Consider the following 19,057-nt stretch of genomic DNA (forward strand, 5'->3'; position numbering starts at 1 on the left):
GGAGGGTGTTCCAGGTCTTGGCGGCGAGGTAAGAGAATGATCTGCCGCCGGAAGATTTGCGTCGGATGCAGGGGATGGAGGCGAGGGCGAGGTTAGCGGAGCGGAGATGTCGGGTGGGGGTGTAGAAGCTGAGTGTGTTGTTCAGGTATGATGGTCCGGTGTTGTGAAGTGCCTTGTGTGCGTGGGTGAGGAGCTTGAAGGTGATCCTCTTGTTGACGGGGAGCCAGTGAAGGTCTCTTAGGTGGGGTGTGATGTGGCAGTGGCGAGGGATGTTGAGGATGAGTCGGGCGGAGGCGTTTTGGATGCGTTGGAGGAGTTTGGATGAGATACCGGTGTAGAGGGCGTTGCCATAGTCGAGTCTGCTGCTGACGAGGGCCTGTGGCGTCGCATAGTTCTTGGGAGGGGATGATGTCGTTGACGGTGGCGTTTGAGTTGGAGAGTTCGGTGACTTTGCCCCATCGATGGCGTGGTGGTTGTTCGGTGAGGTGATGTTCTGTCTGTTTCTGGAAGGTGAAGTGGATGGAGTGGTGGTCGGTCCAATAGAGTTCGGAGGTACGGTTGAAGGTGACGTGGTTGCTTGTGGAGAAGATGGGCTCAAGGGTGTGACTGGCTGTGTGGGTGGGTGTGTTGACGAGCTGTGTGAAGCGGAGGTTGGCGAGGTTTTCGGTCAGGGTGGTGGAGTTGATGTCATTGTTGTTTGAGGTCAAAGTTCAGCGTCGGCGCTGGCCAGATCGGCGATGGCGTTGCAGAAAGGTGTCCTGGGGGTCTATAGATGTGTGTCCCTCTGAGCGTGGTGTTGGGGTCGGTGCAGACTTGGAAGTGAAGGAGTTCAGCGGCGCTGAAGGAGTCGTCCAGGGTGGTTTTGACTTCGAGGGTGGCTTTGTGGACGATGGCTATGCCTCCTCCGGTTCTGTTGGTGCGGTCTCAGTGCGCGACTTTGTATCCGTTCGGAATGGCGATGTCGGGTGCTGAGGAGTCGTTCCACCAAGTTTCGGTTAGAAAGGCCACGTCCGGGGAGGTGGAGAAGAGCAGGTCGGAAACTTCGATGGCGTGCTTGCGTGCTGAGCAGGTGTTGAGGAGTATGCAACGGAGGTGTGGGTATGTGGGCTCTGTTGCAGGTGAAGCTGCGGTTGTGGCAGGAGAAGGGTCCGTGCGTGCTCTTTGGAGAGGCCTGGAAGCAGGTGGTGTCTCGGCTGGTGTTGAGTGCGCGGAGGGTGTCGGCGTTGTAGCGAATGCTGGCGGGGTTGCTGTTGTTGGGGCCAGGGGTTCTAGCGCTGGGCGCGGTCCAGGCGCAGACGGGCTTGCCCTAGGTGCGCCAGCGACGCGGCCGCGGCTGCCATAAGAGGAGGGGAGGGTGGGAGTGGCAGCTGGGAGGCAGGAGGTCCTAGCGAATGAGAGGGCTGGGTCCGCAGGGGCCGCAGCGGCGGGAAATGGAGAAAGGAGGCAGCAAAGGAAACGGTGAGAAGGAGGGGGGTGGGGCCGCAGCGGCGGGAAATGGAGAAAGAAGGAGGCAACAAAGGAAACGGTGAGAAGGAGGGGGGAGGGGTTGGGGTCGCAGGGGACGCAGCGGCGGGAAATGGAGAAAGAAGGAGGCAGCAAAGGAAATGGTGAGAAGGAGCGGTGAGGGGCCGCAGGGGACGCAGCGGCGGCAAATGGAGCAAGGAGGAGGCAGCAAAGGAAACGGTGAGAAGGAGGGAGGACGGGGTGGGGTCGCAGGGGATGCAGCAGTGGGAAATGGAGAAAGGAGGCAGCAGCAAGGAAACTGGATGGAGCGCGGAGGGGGGGAGCGACCTGCCTGCATTGTGGTGGAAGGAGTCTTCTGATACTGAGAGGATGAGCTGGGTGTCACCTGCGTAGGATATGCTGATCTGCCCATGGGTTCTGACGATGCTGGCCAAAGGAGTCACGTTGATGTTTAACAGTTTAGGGCTGAGGGACAAGCCTTGATGGAGGCAGCAGATGATGTTCTTGGATTCCGAGATAAAAGGTGGTAGGCAGACTCTAGGTTCTTCAGGTGAGGAAGGAGGCAATCCATATGAGGGAGTCTCTTTGAAATCCAATGGGATGAAGTATCTTGATAGGTGTGGTGGGATATGGTATTGAATGCTACTGAGAGATTGAGGGGGATCAGGGCCGCCGGATCTCCGTGGTCAAGGAGGGTTCCGCTGTCAATGGCAGCGATCAGGGCAGTTTTGGTTCTGAGGTTAGTGTGGAATCCGGATTGGGAGGAGTATAGAAGCTGTTCTCCAGGTGTTCCATAAGTTGGCAGTTGATGGCCTTTGAGGAGTTTGGCAGGAAGGGGAAGCAAAGAGTTCTAGCAAGTAGTTCTTGAGTACACTGGGGTCAGCAGATGGCTTCTTAAGAAGGGGTTTGACTTCTGTTTGTTTACATTCTTTGAGGAAGGTGGCCGTGGATATGGACGAGTTGAAAATTGTGGTGAGCTTGTTGCCAATCATCTTGCTCCTGAAGCTGAAAATGTGATGGGGAGAAGAGTCAATGGGTGCTCCTGGGTGGAGGAAGTTCATGATGGCTGTTGGGTTTTGTGTGGTAAGCTGGTCTCAGCTAGTGAGCAGATTGAGAGTGTTGGGCTGGGGTTCGAGGTTTTTGTAGATGACAGTTCTCGTCATGGAAGAAGTCCACCAGGGTGTCACAAAGTTCCTGAGAAGGAGTAATGGAGTTTTGTAACCCCTCAGCCATCGAAAACACAGACAATGACATGGCAGTACTTGACTCTGTGGCTGGCTGCGAAGACTGGGTCGAGCGTGTATACTGCGTTGTGTGTGGGTCGATGACTAGTTGGGTGAGGTGGATAGTGTTCATTCTTTTGAGGGGTTTGGTGGTGCTGGTGTTAAGGTCGTCGAGGTGAAATTTGAGGTCTCCGAGTAAGGATGTAGTGTGTGGAGTCCATGGCGAGCAGCAGGATGAATTCAAGAATGGCTTTGCTAGTCCTGGAGGTCTGTAGGTGAGGGCGCCCCGGTGGTGGTTTTGCCATTGGTTTGGGGTTGGAAAGTGTGGAGTTCCATGATCAGGGTAGTGTCATCTGCGGTGGTGGTGCAGTGCAAGGGTTCTCTGCAGATGACAATTTCACCTCCAGGTTTGTTGATGCGGTCCCTATGTGCTATCCTGTAGCCGTCAGGAGTTGCTGTGGCGCTATTGGGTGCGGAGGTGGGGTTGAGCTAGGTCTCATGAGGAAGAGGACATTGGACGTGAGGGAGTTGATTGTGTGCAGATCTCAGTGGGAGGTTTGCAGTCATCATGCTTTGAGCAGGATGCAGTGAAGATGTTCTGAAGCAGTCATAGTCAGCGTGGCGGTGGTCGTTGGGCATACAAGTGCTTCATGTTGCAGGAGAAGAGAGTGCCGGCAGGTAAAAATCCCTACAGCAGATCGAGACTAAGCGCAGCAGTTGTTGTTGCTGGTGAGTCTGGGGTCCAGATTTTTGAGGCACTGCATCTGCGAGTAGAATGACAGGCGGTGTTCCTAGCGCTGGGTGCAGTCCAGGTGTGAACGGGCCCGTAGATGGGCTTGCCTTTGGCGCAGCCTCCATTAAGTCCATTCTGCGCCCCTTTCTGGAGAAGGAAGGGGTGCAGAGGCAGTGGGCTGGACAGGCGAGAGGAGAAATGACAGGAAAAGAAGTGGCGCGAGATCGCATAAGCAAGAACTAGCGCAAAAACAGAAAAAGGAGGAAAATACAAAAGAAAAAAAAAATAATCAAATAAAGAAATACAGCAGAGGTTTAATACAGGAAATAAAAAACTAAGGTGTAAACATAAGGCCAAAAACTAGCAAGGCAAACAACAAGAAATATAGCAGAGAGAGAATGAAGGGAAGAAGAGAGATAATATAGGAAAGCCAACACTAAGGAGAAAACAGAGGGTGTTAAAGACAGAAATGACAAGGCAGATCAAGGCAATTAGGGCAAAAGGTAAGAACGGCTGTTTATGTGGCAGCAAGGGGGGAGCAGGTATGAGGACCTGCTCTCATAATTCACATTACATAATGCACCCTTACATTAATTTTACTGCTCACCTTATTTTTATACCATAAGCCATGATAAATATCCAAATTACAATGAAATTAATTAAAATGGAATTTAAATTAATTTTCTTGCCTTACTCTTAATTTAAACAAATACTATTTTAAACCAATGATTTATCTCACATAAAATAAGCCCTCAGTGTAACTGTATTTTATTACAGTTCCAATTATATTTGACAGTGTTTACCCAAATCAACTTTATTCTACAGAAATAATGAAACTTTGGAAATTTGGAATGGTTTCACTATAACTAAACGACAATTTAGCCACAATATCTGCAGGGCAGTGAAAACATTCTCCGCATAGAAAATCCACTCAAATTGGAGAGATTACAGATTGGTGGAAAGTTGAAATAGCACTTTATTTCATTTATTGTTGAGTACTATTTGGCTTCAAGGATGTGCCCCCACATAAGGTGGGGTTTCAAATTAAATTTCACTTAAACCAAATTAATGTATCAAGTCATTAAGTTACTAAGTTTTTTGTTTTCTTGTGAGACTGACATCATCAGAATCAGTGCATGTGAATTCTAAATCTTTCAGGAATCTGACTGATCCCTGTCTTGTCAACATTGACTTATATACAATCAGTGTTTACCTTGGCGTTGGAAATGGACCTTTTCGCCGGGTTATCCCCAAACATTTTGCCGCCTTCCTCCTATTAAGTCTTACCTGTTTTTGGTGGTTTTAGGACTCTAGGCACTTTATCACTGCTGAACAGTGCTAAAGTGAAAGTGCTCTGTCTAATTGTTATTGACTTATCCACGATTGGCATATCTGATTTACTATTAAGTCCCTAGTACAGAACACCATGTGTGCCCAGGGCCTGTAAATCAAATGCTACTAGTGGGCCTGCAGCACTGATTGTGCCACCCACGAGTAGACCCTGTAAACATGCCTTAGGCCTGCCATTGCAGTGCCTGTGTGTGCAGTTTTAAACTGCCATTTCGACCTGCCAAATGCACCCACTTACCAGGTCCAAACCTTCCCTTTTACTACATGTAAGTCACCTCTAGGGTAGGCCCAAGGTAGCCCCTTAGGCAAGGTGCAATGTATTTAAAAGGAAGGACATGTACTCGTGTGTTTTACATTTCATGATAGTGAAATACTGCTATATGTGGTTTTCACTATTGCAAGGACTATCTCGCCAACAGAATAACATGGGGATTGCCTTGACATATCTTTTAAGTGTAAGTTCCCAGGGGGCGAAAATAGAGATGTGGTGTTTGGGGTCTCTGAACTTACAATATAAAAATACATCTTTTGGTGAAGTTGGTTTTCAAATTGTACGTTTGAAAATGCCACTTTTTTGTGCATTTTCTTGCTTAACCATTCTGTGCCTCCGTCTGTCCATTGAATAAACATCTGAGTCAGGATGATAGTTTTGCTGTTTGTGAATTCACTCTAAACAGTCACAAAAGGAGCTGTGATGTGCCCTGCATATCCTGATGGGTCTTCCTAGGCAAGAGTGGTATGAGAAGCTGACACTTGCACCTGAATAGGGCTGTGTCTGTTCTTACACGAAGCAGTCTCCAACCTCCTAGAGTATGTCTGAAGCAAGTGCAGGAAAGGCAGGGTCAAGTGCATCACAAAGACTTCTCTTTGAAGTTTGCCTACTTTAAAGGCAGAAATGGGTATAAGTACTGGACCTCTGACCTCACAAAGTTAGAATCCTTCTGGACTGGGGACATTCTACAAGAAAGAAGAGCTAGGAGGGACTGCCACTCTGCCTGTTGCTTTGCTGTGCTGGCCTGCTGCTCACTGCTTCTGTCTTGTGAGTAGAAGGACTGGACTTTGCTGTCTACATCCTCCTTCCAAAAGGTCCTCCAAGGGCTTGGGCTGAGCTTGCCTCCTGTTAAGTCGCAGGGACTTAAAAGACTCTTGCTGAGAGTCCTGACTTGCTAAGTGATGTCAAATCTAGTCCCTGGGTCCTTGGGGGTGAGTTCTGGTGCAACCAAGCAGAAACCAAGGACATGGACTCCAGAGCGACTTCGGAACTGGTGACGCTGTCCGACTCTACACTGCTGCCTGCATCAGAGATGTGGTTCCCGCTGAGTGCAACGACCAACGCTGCAGGCCCTGATGCTGCTGCAGCACCTCCGGAGTCCCACCACAGAGCAAGTCCTGAGTGCCATGTCACCTACATCCGAGACACCCAACTCCACCGCAGCAACTGTGGCCCCTGTGGTGTGATCCTAACAGCAGGAAGTCGATGAATCGCGTCTTGACTTGCTGGATTCATCATAGGGTACAGACCACTGATGCCACATCACTTCCCCAGCAACTACAAGGAACCAACGCCTCACCTCCACTATAGCAGTAAGGAACCAACGCCGTACTGGCTCCTGCAACACCTCATCTCCCCAACTCCGTGCAACGTCTTTGCTTCCTTTTTTTCCAAGGAACTGTACCTTGGGTTCGTGCGACTCCATGACCAGCCTGCACTGCCTCGCGAGTGGCATTGGACTGCTGGGAATGACTCAGTCAAGACATCGTGATAGCCCCAGTTGGAGCTATTGTATTTTTAAGCACTTGAGTGAGATTTAATCCTTAAAAATGTGCATCTTTACTTGTGTATGTTGGATTTTTGTCATTTTGGTCTTTTTGTATTCAGATAAATTTTGGCTATTTTTCTGAACTGCTGTGGAGTGCTTTAAAGGTGTTTCCACTGTGTTACTGTGTATGTACAAATATTTTACACATTGCCTCGGAGATAAGGCTGACTGCTTGTGCCAAGCTACCAAGGGGGTGAGCAGGGGTTATGCTAGCTGTGCAACTCCCTTACCCTGACTAGAGTGAGGGTCCTTACTTGGACAGGGTGCAAACCACTAACAAATAGAGACCATATTTCTATACACTTTGAGAGAATATAATCTATTTCCTCAGGTTTTGTTCTTGTGTCTTGCTGGGTTAAATTGTTTAAATCTGTATCCACCTCCACTCCCTACATGACTTTACAATATTTGTCTTAATTTAGATGCTGTGACGACAGCTTGAAAGGCTTCTTCGGTTACAGCTTTCTTTATTAAAAAAAAAAAAAAAAATGTAAAAAAACAAGTCCTACTCCAGACCTGGCTGTTCCTTCAAACTACTGGCTGGCTTCCTTGCAACCTCTGATGGATAAGATTGCGGAAAGGTATGTTACAGAATCTGGAAACACACTGATGAACAAGTGTTACTGAATACTTTCCAGCCTGGGTTTCTCTGCCACCTTAGCAAGATGCCTGTATTTGTGTCAGCTTTCAACAACATCAGGACCACCTCAGATATGGGAGGTTCAGCTGCCGTCATCCTTCTGGACCTTTCAACAGACACTGATACAGTCTGCAATAGCATCTATCTTATGTCATTTGTGTCATCAGCACCATCCAGTCTTTGATACAGTCTGTAATGGCATCTTGCTTTGTATATTGGAGGCCATTCGTGTCATAAGCACCATCTATAACTGACTTTTTGTTTTCTACAAGAGCTGTCCCAAGTTGTGACTGTGGCACACTATCATTCGACACTGATACTCATTAATTGTAGTAATCTATATGCTGCATCCTATGCTCTTTAATATTTATGTGGCTCTATCTGCTGCCCTAATTTAATCTCATAACCTTGATTCCACACTTGTGTACAATAGGCAGATTATTCTACAACTAAATTGAGATCTGAATTTCCTACAGAGTCAGTTCAAAGTCTTTCTCTGCTCAATAGCCAACAGGATGAATCCCAGCTCTCTGACTTTACTGAATAAAACCGAAATTATCTTTGAAAAGCCCTCCATCTGGTCCTCCTGCTGGTTACCTCACACTCTTGAAGACCATAATTACTTGGACCTACACAAAAAACCTTGGCATAATATCAATGAAAAGCTAACCTTTCAGGCACACATTAAGCTTACAGTAAGACCTATTCAATATAAAAAAGGAGCTCCTTGATGCCCAGCACCTCAAGAAAAACTTTGGTTCAAGCCCTTACCTCCAGGCTGTATTATTGCAATTCCCTTTTTGTCGGTTTGCTCGGTCACATCCATCAGAAATTCATAAACTAATCCAGAACGCAGATGACCGCCTCATCCTAGAATTGATCACGAAATACTGTACCTCTGCCAATCTTTCCACCATTTCCAGATTGTCTATAAAGAAACACTAACACTGTCTTATTAAGACCTTGTGTTTTTCCCCACAAACCAACATATAGCTTTCTGTCTGAAACCTATATGACTTTGCTTCTCTCTCGGTTGTTTACATTCTTGATCTGCTATGTGATCATTCCAAATTGCAAAAAGTGCAGCTTTGGCAGCCGCCCTTTTTCTCCCAATCTAGGAACACTCTTGCTTCTTTCATCAGATCTCGGAAAAATCTTCTCAAATTTCCTAAACTATTAAAAATTTTACTTGTTTTCACTCTAGATTGGTCTGTGTGATCAGGTTTTTCAGAGCTAGGACACCCATTCCTGGGGTAATCAGTTGCTATATATACACAAGTAATTACAGGAAACTGGCAAGGAAGGGCAAGCCCATGCTAGTTAAAGATTAAGAACATACATCTACACTCACACTGCCCAAGTCTGAAGAGAAAATTCAGTGTCACTGGAAAAAGCAGAGAAATTATGCTTAGGGCGAAGTACTGATCAAATACTTTAAGGCTCATTATTCCTTAAAGGCTCTTTGAATCTTCCGAGTTCTTGTGAGGCAAGATCTCCAAACGTAACCATATCTAGTGTTGCAGTGAATTTAGATGCATGCAACGGTTAGTGAAGTAACATCACTGATTTACACTGACTGGCTTCTGTGGTTTAGAGCCTACAGCTTTCAGCAGTGGATTTTAACCAACGCAGTTAACAAAACAATAAATGTTAAACTGTATGGAATGTTCTGGAATATTCAACCAAAGGGGCATGTCAGCATAGCAGTGCAAAATAATCCTATATTCTGACAATTTGCTCGATATATTTTGTCCAAAAAATATTTTTAAAACTTGATGGTCTTAACCCCTTCTGTGCCCAGGACGTAATGGTTACGTCCTGGGCACAGAGCCCAGAGGGAGCGCTAGCGCTCCCTCTGTGGGGTTCCCCCACACCCCCCCAAGGCGGGGATGGAAGGGGAAGCCCTTCCCCTTCCACCCCCAACCCCCCCTCCCCCACCCCCCCCTGTGACGTCAGTACGCGATCGCGCGCTGATTGTCACAGGGCCTCCTCCCATCACGCTGGAAGCTCAGCTTCCAGTGCGATCGGAAGAGAAATGCAAAGCAATCCGGCTTTTGAAACGCCCACTAGACACCAGGGGTGTATTTTATCAAAATGTAACTGGCATGAGGGAGCGACCCCTTGGGCAAGGGTCGCTCCTGAGGGGGTGGGGGGGGGGGGGCGCATTTTTCTTTTTTTACGGCCTTTTCTGCCCCCAAGGGGGGGCAGAAACAACTAGGCACCGGGGATTTTTTTTTTTGCGCCAATGTAACGCAAGGGAAGCGACCCCGTAGGCAAGGGTCGCTCCCCGGGGAGGGTTGGGGGGCAAATTTATTTTAGGCCATTTCTGTCCGCCCTGGGGGCAGATCGGCCTATTGTTATTAGGCCGATCTGCCCCCAGGGAGGGCAGAAACCTCTAGGCGCCAGGGCTCATTTTTTTTGTGTGTTTTTTTTTTGTTTGTTTTTTTAGAGATGGGGAGCGACCCATTAGGCAAGGGTCGCTTCCATGGGGGGAAAATTGTATTTAGACCATTTCTGCCCCCCTTGGAGGCAAATCGGCCGAAACAACTAGGCACCAGGGATCTTTTTTTTGCGCCAATGTCACGCAGGGGCGACCCCGTAGGCAAGGGTCGCTCCCCGGGGGAGGGGGGGGTTGGTGGGCAAATTTATTTTAGGGCATTTCTGCCCCCCCATGGGGCTGGCTGAGCTAGAGGCCAAAATCCACAGGTAGGCACTTTGCAAAAAACACCTCTGTTTTCTGTGAAAAAATGTGATGTGTCCACGTTGTGTTTTGGGCCATTTCCTTTCGTGGGCGCTAGGCCTACCCACACAAGTGAGGTACCATTTTTATCGGGAGACTTGGGGGAACGTTGGGTGGAAGGACATTTGTGGCTCCTCTCAGATTCCAGAACTTTCTGTCAGAGAAATGTGAGGAAAATTTGTTTTTTTAGCCAAAGTTTGAGGTTTGCAAAGGATTCTGGGTAACAGAACCTGGTCAGAGCCCCACAAGTCACCCCATCCTGGATTCCCCTAGGTCTCTAGTTTTCAAAAATGCACAGGTTTGGTAGGTTTCCCTAGGTGCTGGCTTAGCTAGAGGCCAAAATCTACAGGTAAGCACTGTGCAAAAAACACCTCTGTTTTCTGTAAAAAAATGGGACGTGTCTACGTTGTGTTTTGGGGCATTTCCTGTCGTGGGCGCTAGGCCTACCCACACAAGTGAGGTACCATTTTTATCGGGAGACTTGGGGGAACATAGAATAGCAAAATAAGTGTTATTGCCCCTTGTCTTTCTCTACATTTATTCCTTCCAAGTATAAGAGAGTGTGTAAAAAAGACATCTATTTGAGAAATGCCCTGTAATTCACATGCTAGTATGGGCACCCCGGAATTCAGAGATGTGCAAATAACCACTGCTCCTCAACACCTTATCTTGTGCCCATTTTGGTAATACAAAGGTTTTCTTGATAGCTATTTTTTACTCTTTATAATTTAGCAAATGAATTGCTGCATACCCGGTATAGAATTAAAACCCACTGCAGGGTGCAGGTCATTTATTGGCTCTGGGTACCTAGGGTTCTTGATGAACCTGCAAGCCCTATATATCCCCGTAACCAAAAGAGTCCAGCAGACGTAACGGTATATTGCTTTCAAAAATCTGACATTGCAGGAAAAAGTTAGAGTAAAACGTAGAGAAAAATTGCAGTTTTTTTCACCTCAATTTCAATATTTGTGTTTTCAGTTGTTATTTTCTGTAGGAAACCCTTGTAGGATCTACACAAATTACCCCTTGCTGAATTCAGATTTATGTCTACTTTTCAGAAATGTTTCGGTTTCTGGGATCCAGCATTGGTTTCACGCCCATTTCTGTCACTGACTGGAAGGAGGCTGAAAGCACAACCAATCGTAAAACTGCGGTATGTCCCAGTAAAATGCCAAAATTGTGTTGAAAAATTGGGTTTTCTGATTCAAGTCTGCTTGTTCCTGAAAGCTGGGAAGCTGGTGATTTTCACTGTATTTTGGCTAATTTCTTGGCCTCCTTCTGGGGAACCCAAAAAGTCTGGGTACCTTTAGAATCCCTATGATGTTGGAAAAGAAGGACGCAAATTTGGCGTGGGTAGCTTATGTGAACAAAAAGTTATGAGGGCCTAAGCGCAAACTGCCCCAAATAGCCAAAAAAAAGGCTTGGCACAGGAGGGGGAAAAGGCCTGGCAGCGAAGGGGTTAATGTTAACAACACTAACCCACACCAACAGTAAATCATACTAAGTACATTAAACTAGTTACAAATATATTTATAGGCATTACCTCAATTAAAATATAATCAGTAAACCATTTTGTCCTTTACAGTAGGACAGCTGAAAGAAATGAGGTAATGGTGCTGTTGCCGTAATGAATGGAGTGACTGAGTTAATGGGCATATCCCTCTAACAAGATTCTTTTATCACTTAATCCCTAAACTATTAATAGGGTGGACGTATATCGCAGTTTCTACATAGGACAGATAATCTGATGTTCAACTCTATTTTGTGCCCAAAATAAGTGTCCCAATTTTAATTTTTTTATAAGGACTTTTAGGTTGTTGACAATTTTACTGTTATTGGTATACAACTTTCATAAAATGATAAGAACCGTAAATCAGTTTGCCGGAAAAGAACATTTTACTGTACACAGAGCAGTTTTAAGGTCTTGCAACATTATTGAAACACTTAAGCATTTAGAACAAGACTGCCCAAAGCTCAGCAGAGAAACAATGACATCACGTGTGGAGCAACGGAGAAGTTGGTTAGAAACATCAGGAATGATGGGGTTACTGCTTGAATAATAGCTTGCATTATGATCCAAGCTACCATTGCCACACAACTGGTTAGAAAAAAACTGGACTAGCATGAACCGGGAATATGTGATGCTAATATCCAATTATTATTTATGAAACTAGATGCAAAATCTTAAAGTTTTTTGATTTTGCAGGTTATGGTTGATGGATTTTTCAAGTTGTACAAAGTCACCTTTATCTCACAGAATAATACTCTTTCATGCACCTGTTAGGACTGGTTAGGGATACTTTGAGACTGTTCCACATATCACTTTATTTTAAAGGTATTGAGAGCGTCAAACATTGCATTCTGTGCTGCTGAACCATTCAGGCACAAACTTTACCATTTGAAGGTCTTACCTGCAAGAAACATGCAGTCTCGTATAGCTGTTCTACAGTGCTCTCTTTTATTGCCAGGTTACCCGTGTATGCATAAGTTATTATGATCTGTAACGAAGATGCATCCACATTTCTCAGATGTACATGCGTCTGCTTGCTTTCACTTAATCCACTCATGAACATAGCCCTAGAAACAGAAGTAGTTTAACAGTTTAGAAAACAATTCAACAGAGCAGAGCAGCAAACACTAATGTTTACATCATATCTCTATCGTTACGCATCATGACAATCAAATAAAATTGCATTAAAGATGAGAAGTTTAATAAATAACTTACTTTGTCAAAAAGATAACAAAAAAAATAAAAAAATAAAACTTAGTGAAAGCTTTGTGTTTACCATAAATGGTGATATTGTGGAGAAATAGTGGCAGGGGTGTGGAATTTATTAAAATATCTACTTGTCCAGGGGACAGGTTGCTTCTCAAATCTACTTGTCCTGTAAAAAGATCTACTTGTCCCTTTGGTGCCATGTAGTGTGGCGACAAATTACGGCAGCAATTAATAGCCTCTCTGATTATGCCAGGGCTACTACCATAGTAGGGCTTGAATACTTGCAGTTTCAATCCCTACTGTAGCAATTTCCTTATTTTGCCACCTTTCTGCAGATCTGCATACTGGGGCTGGAGGAAGCAGTAAGCAATAGTTGCAGGGCTAAAATGCTTTGAGTCTGCAAACCTACTAACCTGCATGTTTTAAAGATTTTTACCAGCTTCTCTCTAATATTTTCCCATAATAAGAAAGGTTGGACATTTACTCCGGACAATGGCAGAATTAGAACTTCTTCCAGAGTTGGGAAGAAAGTAGCTGGAGGGAAAATGAACTTGCAAATGCTCAATAGATTTTCACATGAGCAAATCTACACATCGTATTTACACATGCTAAAATACAGTTCACAAATATTTTACAGGGGTACGACATATACCATGGGTGCACTTTTGTGAATTTCTTTAAAAATTTGGGGCCACATGTAGGTAGGTTCAGATTTGTGACCTGCAAATTGCGAGTCGCAAATCCGAATGTAGGATGGTGTCCTTGACACCATCTGTGATTCGCAAGGGCTTCGCAAATGCCCACCTCATGAATAATCATGAGGTGGGTCGCAATTTGCGACCCCCTCGCGATGGGTGGCCTGCTGGAGACAGAGCAGGACCACTGCCTGCTCTGAAAAAATGTTTACAGTGACATTCACAATGGGGAAGGGGTCCCATGTGGATCCCTTCCCTTTTGTGAAAGTGTTAGCACCCATTTGAAATGGGTGCAAACTGCGATTGGTTTGCGCCCGCGTTCGCGGTCACAAAACAAGCCTACATTGCACTGCGAGTCACAATTAGGAAGGGAACACCCCTTACTAATTGCGAGTCGCAAACCCGTTTTGTGATTCGGTAACCAGGTTACTGAATCGCAAAACTGGGTGTGTGCATCGCAATGTGCTTTTTGCACGTCGCAAACAGCGAAAGTCGCTGTTTGCGACATGCAAAAAGCTACCTACATGTTGGGTCTTGGTCCCTAATTAGGTTTGGTGTTAACAAAGACATTTTGTTTTTATTAAACTTCTATTTCTCTCTCTTTCGGCTGGCTTTACTGTGAGGGATCGCATTCTGCTCTTCCACAAGGAGCATATTGCCACACAAAGTAGTTTTGTTCAGTGTCAGGAACTACAGTGGCAATCAGTGACGTAACGAAACTGGAGGGTGCCCCTTTGCAAAGAACATGGAGGAGCCCCCTCTCCAGATTCACTCAGGGCAGGTGCTGTGCTGAAGGGGCCCCCTGGAGGGCGGCTGCGGGGCCTTTGTTATGCCGCTGGTGGCAACGTGTGCTTTTAGAGTTCAAAAACTTTTTGGGGGGGGTTTTGCCAGTGTTTGTTACAATGTTGAGGGCCTGGTAGCTCCCACAACAAAAAAGTGTTACAAAAGCCATGTCAAAACAAGACACGCATTGATGAAAGTAAAAGACTTATAAAAATATGTCAGATCAGTTGGCTTTGTCAGTGTTTGTTTATTTTCATGCTTCCCATAATCGTGTTGAAAATGGTTACACTGATTTTCCATTAGAAATATTTTTGGGAAATACTAGCATGCATCAACACATTTTACTAAATGACACTTCATTTGCATATAATCAGAGAGCATTCTGGGAGCATTATACTTAGCCTCTTAGCCTAAACTTTTCAAACATGTGTGTACATGTTTTTTTTTTGGTACTGGAACCAATGTCAGTAGTGAAGTGTGACCTTAAAACATTTATTTACAGCACTCACCCTAATAATGAAGGCTTTCAAATAATGAACCATAAATACAAGTTCGAACATTATCTTTTGGAAACACATTACCTCAACTGCAGAGAGTTCCACTCTCTGTAAACAGGCAGCCAAAGGGTTTGTGCTGCAGGGGGTTGGGCCTACTTGTCCCAAGGACAAAGTAAACATAAAAACTTGTTGCCCTTGACCCCAAACAGGATGTCCCGGGCGTCGGGCGATAGGAATTCCACATCCCTGAGTGGACAGTGAGGTTCCATCAAAATGTTTTGCCTGCTTACACTAGATGTTAAATTGAACATCACAAATGCTCTCAAATGCCAAACATACAAGCTAATATAGTATCTACTGCCAATGACTAGTTTCTAAACCAAATCAAGCTTTAGTCGTTTCAATGTACAAACCATGAAAGCGAATATCCTGCAATCCATCGATATATACAAAATTAAAAAATATATGTACATCCTGTCTGAAAAATACAAACAAAATTACAAGATCAGACGATCATCCAATAAATAAGCAATACAATCTATTCAAGGGCGTTCCTCACACTCATAGCAGCTTTTAGAAAACACCCCAAAGAAAAATGATATTTTCTGACAGCAACTGCAAAAACATGATGGCAGGTCGTGCTTGGGAAAAATTAATCTTTTTCAATAATGGAATAAGGTACGCTTTCCTAGGGCACTTGTACAATTTCCAGAACATTAACAAGCATTTGCAATGCAATGGGTTTTGCGTTTGCTCGTGTTAGAGTTACTAGCGTTGTAAATTCCTAACTGGACTTTTCTTGCCACAAATAGAAAATGAAAAGTAAAACAGTTGACATAAGCAAGTCCATTCAAAGCACCATGGCTGGCGTGCGCTCGAAGGAGAGAGACAAAAGGAAAAAAGTTTTGCTAGCAGTCAAACGTACTGGCAAACGTGCAATTATCCATGTAACAAGGTCGATGGCCAAGGCGGTAACAAAACTGCCCCAAGGACTGACAAACGTAAAGCATTTACCAATAATAACAAAGGATTTTTGAAAGGCAAGCCCATGAATGAGTGATAGTGAAAGGCGTGTTTAAAAGCCCACAGATAGATCACAACATGTCAGAGCTCTTGCGTGCTCGACCTAAAAAGTGTGGGGGCTCCTGTGGTGACCAGTTTTCACAGCCACAAGGACCAAGTACATAGCCCAAGTGTCTCCCCCTTGGAAAAACTAACATGAGGTAAAAAAGGTCAAGCCTGAATCTAGTTAAAATCGGAATCTTGTTAAAAGGAAACACTCATAGGTACTTCTCACCAACAAAAGATACAGTTCAGTACAGGGGACAGCATGTAATAGGTAGTGGGCACACACTCGGGGTTTCAAGAGGGCAATCTCCTCCCTGAAACTGCTCCTCAGCCGGAAGAAATTTTCTGTTGCCCACTTCTGGCCTGCTCTGTTTATCCCCTTCAGAGTGCTAAACAGCTCACCCCTTCCTATAATCTGGGTTAAAATCAGGGTTTATAAAGCGCAACTACTCACCCGTAAGGGTCTCGAAGAACTATGTCATTGATGTACTTAAGCCAGGGGATATTAAGAGACCAATCCAATACCATACAATCTTTTAGAATATCCCTGTTCAGTGCAGCAGTGGGTCGGGTCCAGCTATCTAACCATAAATCAAGAGGACCAAAAGCCATTACATCCATTACATAACCTATGCCCAACTCCTCACGAACAGAGAATATTGGTGTACTTTAAGGGACACAAAGTAGGCTTCTTAAGAAGGTATTTTCAGCTACTTGCAAGACTTTTTGGTTGATGAAACCCCACGCCCCATTTTCATAAACTGCCTTAGAGACACATTTTGCCTGATATATCTGCAAAATGACCTTGATTGGTCTTTTCCCCTAGCGTGTAGCAAAGCCAAACACGGCATCAGCCCTGGCAAACTCCTCCTTCCTCCTGGACACCAAGGGACGCCAACACAGGAGAGAGTCAAATAGCAAACCTAGGTATGAAACAAACCTAGTTCTAGGAAGGGCACTATTCACCAGGGTGAACTTTCATGTTTTAGCCCTACGGGACCTACCACTATCACGTAAGATTTTTTTACATTAACTGTTAAATCCATTCATAAAATTGCTGAAGGCTTTAAAAAGGACCTGCAAGCCCCTTGCTGTTTTAGCCTTAATCACAGCATCGTCCACACAGAGGAGCACCTGCAAACTCCAGGCCTCAACCGGAGGACAATCTGCCCCAACATCAATCAGGGCCTATTTTGCCCGTTAACACATTTAGAACAATACTGCTGTGACAAGTAAAAATCACAACACAAACAATTAAGAACATGGTAGATAACTAGTAGTTTCATACTTTACTTCTAATTTTAAGTAACAGTTTAGTTTATCAACAAACCTGTACAATATAAAGATGGTGCAATCTTAAAAATATATAAACTGTAAAAATGTTGACACAAGCCAGCTCTCCATCAGTATGTCCTACAAAAGATTTTAAAAGGTCCACTTTTATGCAATTCTTGAGCCTATTGATAAAGGCTATCAAAAACAAGTCCTTTTTTGTTAATCATATAGCTTTACAAAATGTGTTCAAGAGAATCTTGGCAAGAGTGACACTTAACAACATAAACAGTAAAGTGCTCCATGATTCTCATAGATCTAATTAGTCAAGTTGAACTATCAATAATAATCTTTTCAGCTCCGGGCCCACTCAGGAAGTGCAGTTGCTTGGCAAGCAATGCTCATGGAGGTGGAAAAAAATGCAATGATTAAGATTTATTGGTTTTTAGATGTTCACTACAAAATTGATTTCTTAACGTTTGAGAAGCTATGCTAGAGCACAGTCATAAAAGTAATCACCTAGTCTATTTTTGTCTTCCGAAAAAATGAAGTATTGTACCAAGGGATTCGATTCAGAGGTTTTTGCAATTAGTCCTAACAAGTTTGTGCTTCTTTTAAGGACAAGAACTTGCATTGAACAGGCCTTGGCTGAGCACAAGCACAATTCTAGTCTGAATACATACACTGCTATATGATAACTACACGGTGATCTAGATTTTCTAATGATATCTGCTTAGTGAAAGCTAGCTGGATACAGATTTGTCATCAATCCTACTGTTGTGCAAGACAATGACATGCCATCGGACCTTGATGAATGTGAAAGATACTGCGGCTCTCTAAATTAGTTCTAACTGCGGCACAAGTGAATAAGATTTCCAATTTGGGCTTGGGAAATCATGATCAAAGTGGGACACCGACTACCAGCAACAGCTGGTTGGGTAAGAGAGAAAAGAGTATGTTTGTAACCCTTTCCTTGCTCCATGGTATTGGAGACCTAAAGCAGATCTGATACTTTACACATATGTGATATGCTAGCAGGGAGGTATGTAGGACAATCAGCAGGAGTCTGAAGAAAATATAGAAGGGAAAAGTGTTGCGCTGTGCCTTCTGCCACATACAATAAATAGTTTTGAATGGCACATTATGTTCCCTACACACATGCTTTTATTCTTTTTTTAGATTAGTCTTTTGTAAAAAAAAAAAAAAAAAAATCGGTCTCTAATGGAACCATCCTTAATCCAACCATGGCATACGACGGGAACAATATGTGAATTATTAACACATCAGTGAAGACCTAAATTAGTCACTGGAAAATAATCATTTCTTCTTTCTAGAGCTCTTTTTGCAATTTATTCTTGTCTCACACAATGTCACCCTTCACCAGAAAACCATAAAAACATTTTTTTTACATACAAGACATAATAGAAAATGTATACCAACATATAATGACGTACGTATATACCAACAAATTACTTATGACATAAAAGTGCAACAGAACATGTATACCACTCATTTATTCCACCAAAACTCAAGATATATGTCGACGCGTTTCGGCCATTCCGATTTACTGGCCTCATCAGGATATAGGAAGTCAGAGCTATATCCTTATCTGTCAGCAAACTATTTCAGGTAAAACTATAGAACTCAATGTTGCTGTCCCATGTAATCAGTCACCTTGTGACAGCAAACACTGGGCTGCAAAGTCCCCCATCATCCCACTACCGGAGTGAAACGTCTTTCTAAGAAGGAGGAAAGCAGCATGTCAACAGGCAGACCATCAGCATTTTTCTCAACATGTCCAGTTAGAAGAAAAATTCTCAGTCCATTGACAAAAAATTCAAGCATTCCTTAACCTATGGTGAGATGGGGCAACGCTTTTCCCCAACAGTCCTTTTCTTTAACTCCTTCTGTGTTCAAGGACGGATGGGAGCTGTCCTCAGCCACGGTGCTTGTGTGCGAGTCAGGGATTTCCCTGTTTCAAGAAACAACCTGGGGAGGGGCAGTACCAGATTTCTCACCTCCTGAGGTGGTTTTTGGTTTTCACTGAAATGAT

The 19,057-nt window shown here is 44.4% G+C and overlaps 1 protein-coding gene across 2 annotated transcripts in view; it reads right to left on the reverse strand.

Annotated features, from left to right (window-relative positions):
- The window catches only part of KBTBD2 (kelch repeat and BTB domain containing 2), a 168,741-nt gene that overhangs the window by 33,655 nt on the left and 116,029 nt on the right, over positions 1-19,057 (reverse strand). For both annotated transcript variants that reach the window (XM_069215419.1, XM_069215412.1), the window contains one exon: positions 12,382-12,547. In XM_069215419.1, coding sequence (XP_069071520.1) covers positions 12,382-12,543 — 162 coding nt within the window. In that variant the 5' untranslated portion in view covers positions 12,544-12,547. The remainder of the gene's footprint in view (positions 1-12,381; positions 12,548-19,057) is intronic.

This window comes from Pleurodeles waltl, chromosome 2_1, assembly GCF_031143425.1.
Source record: "Pleurodeles waltl isolate 20211129_DDA chromosome 2_1, aPleWal1.hap1.20221129, whole genome shotgun sequence".
Lineage (NCBI taxonomy): Eukaryota > Metazoa > Chordata > Amphibia > Caudata > Salamandridae > Pleurodeles > Pleurodeles waltl.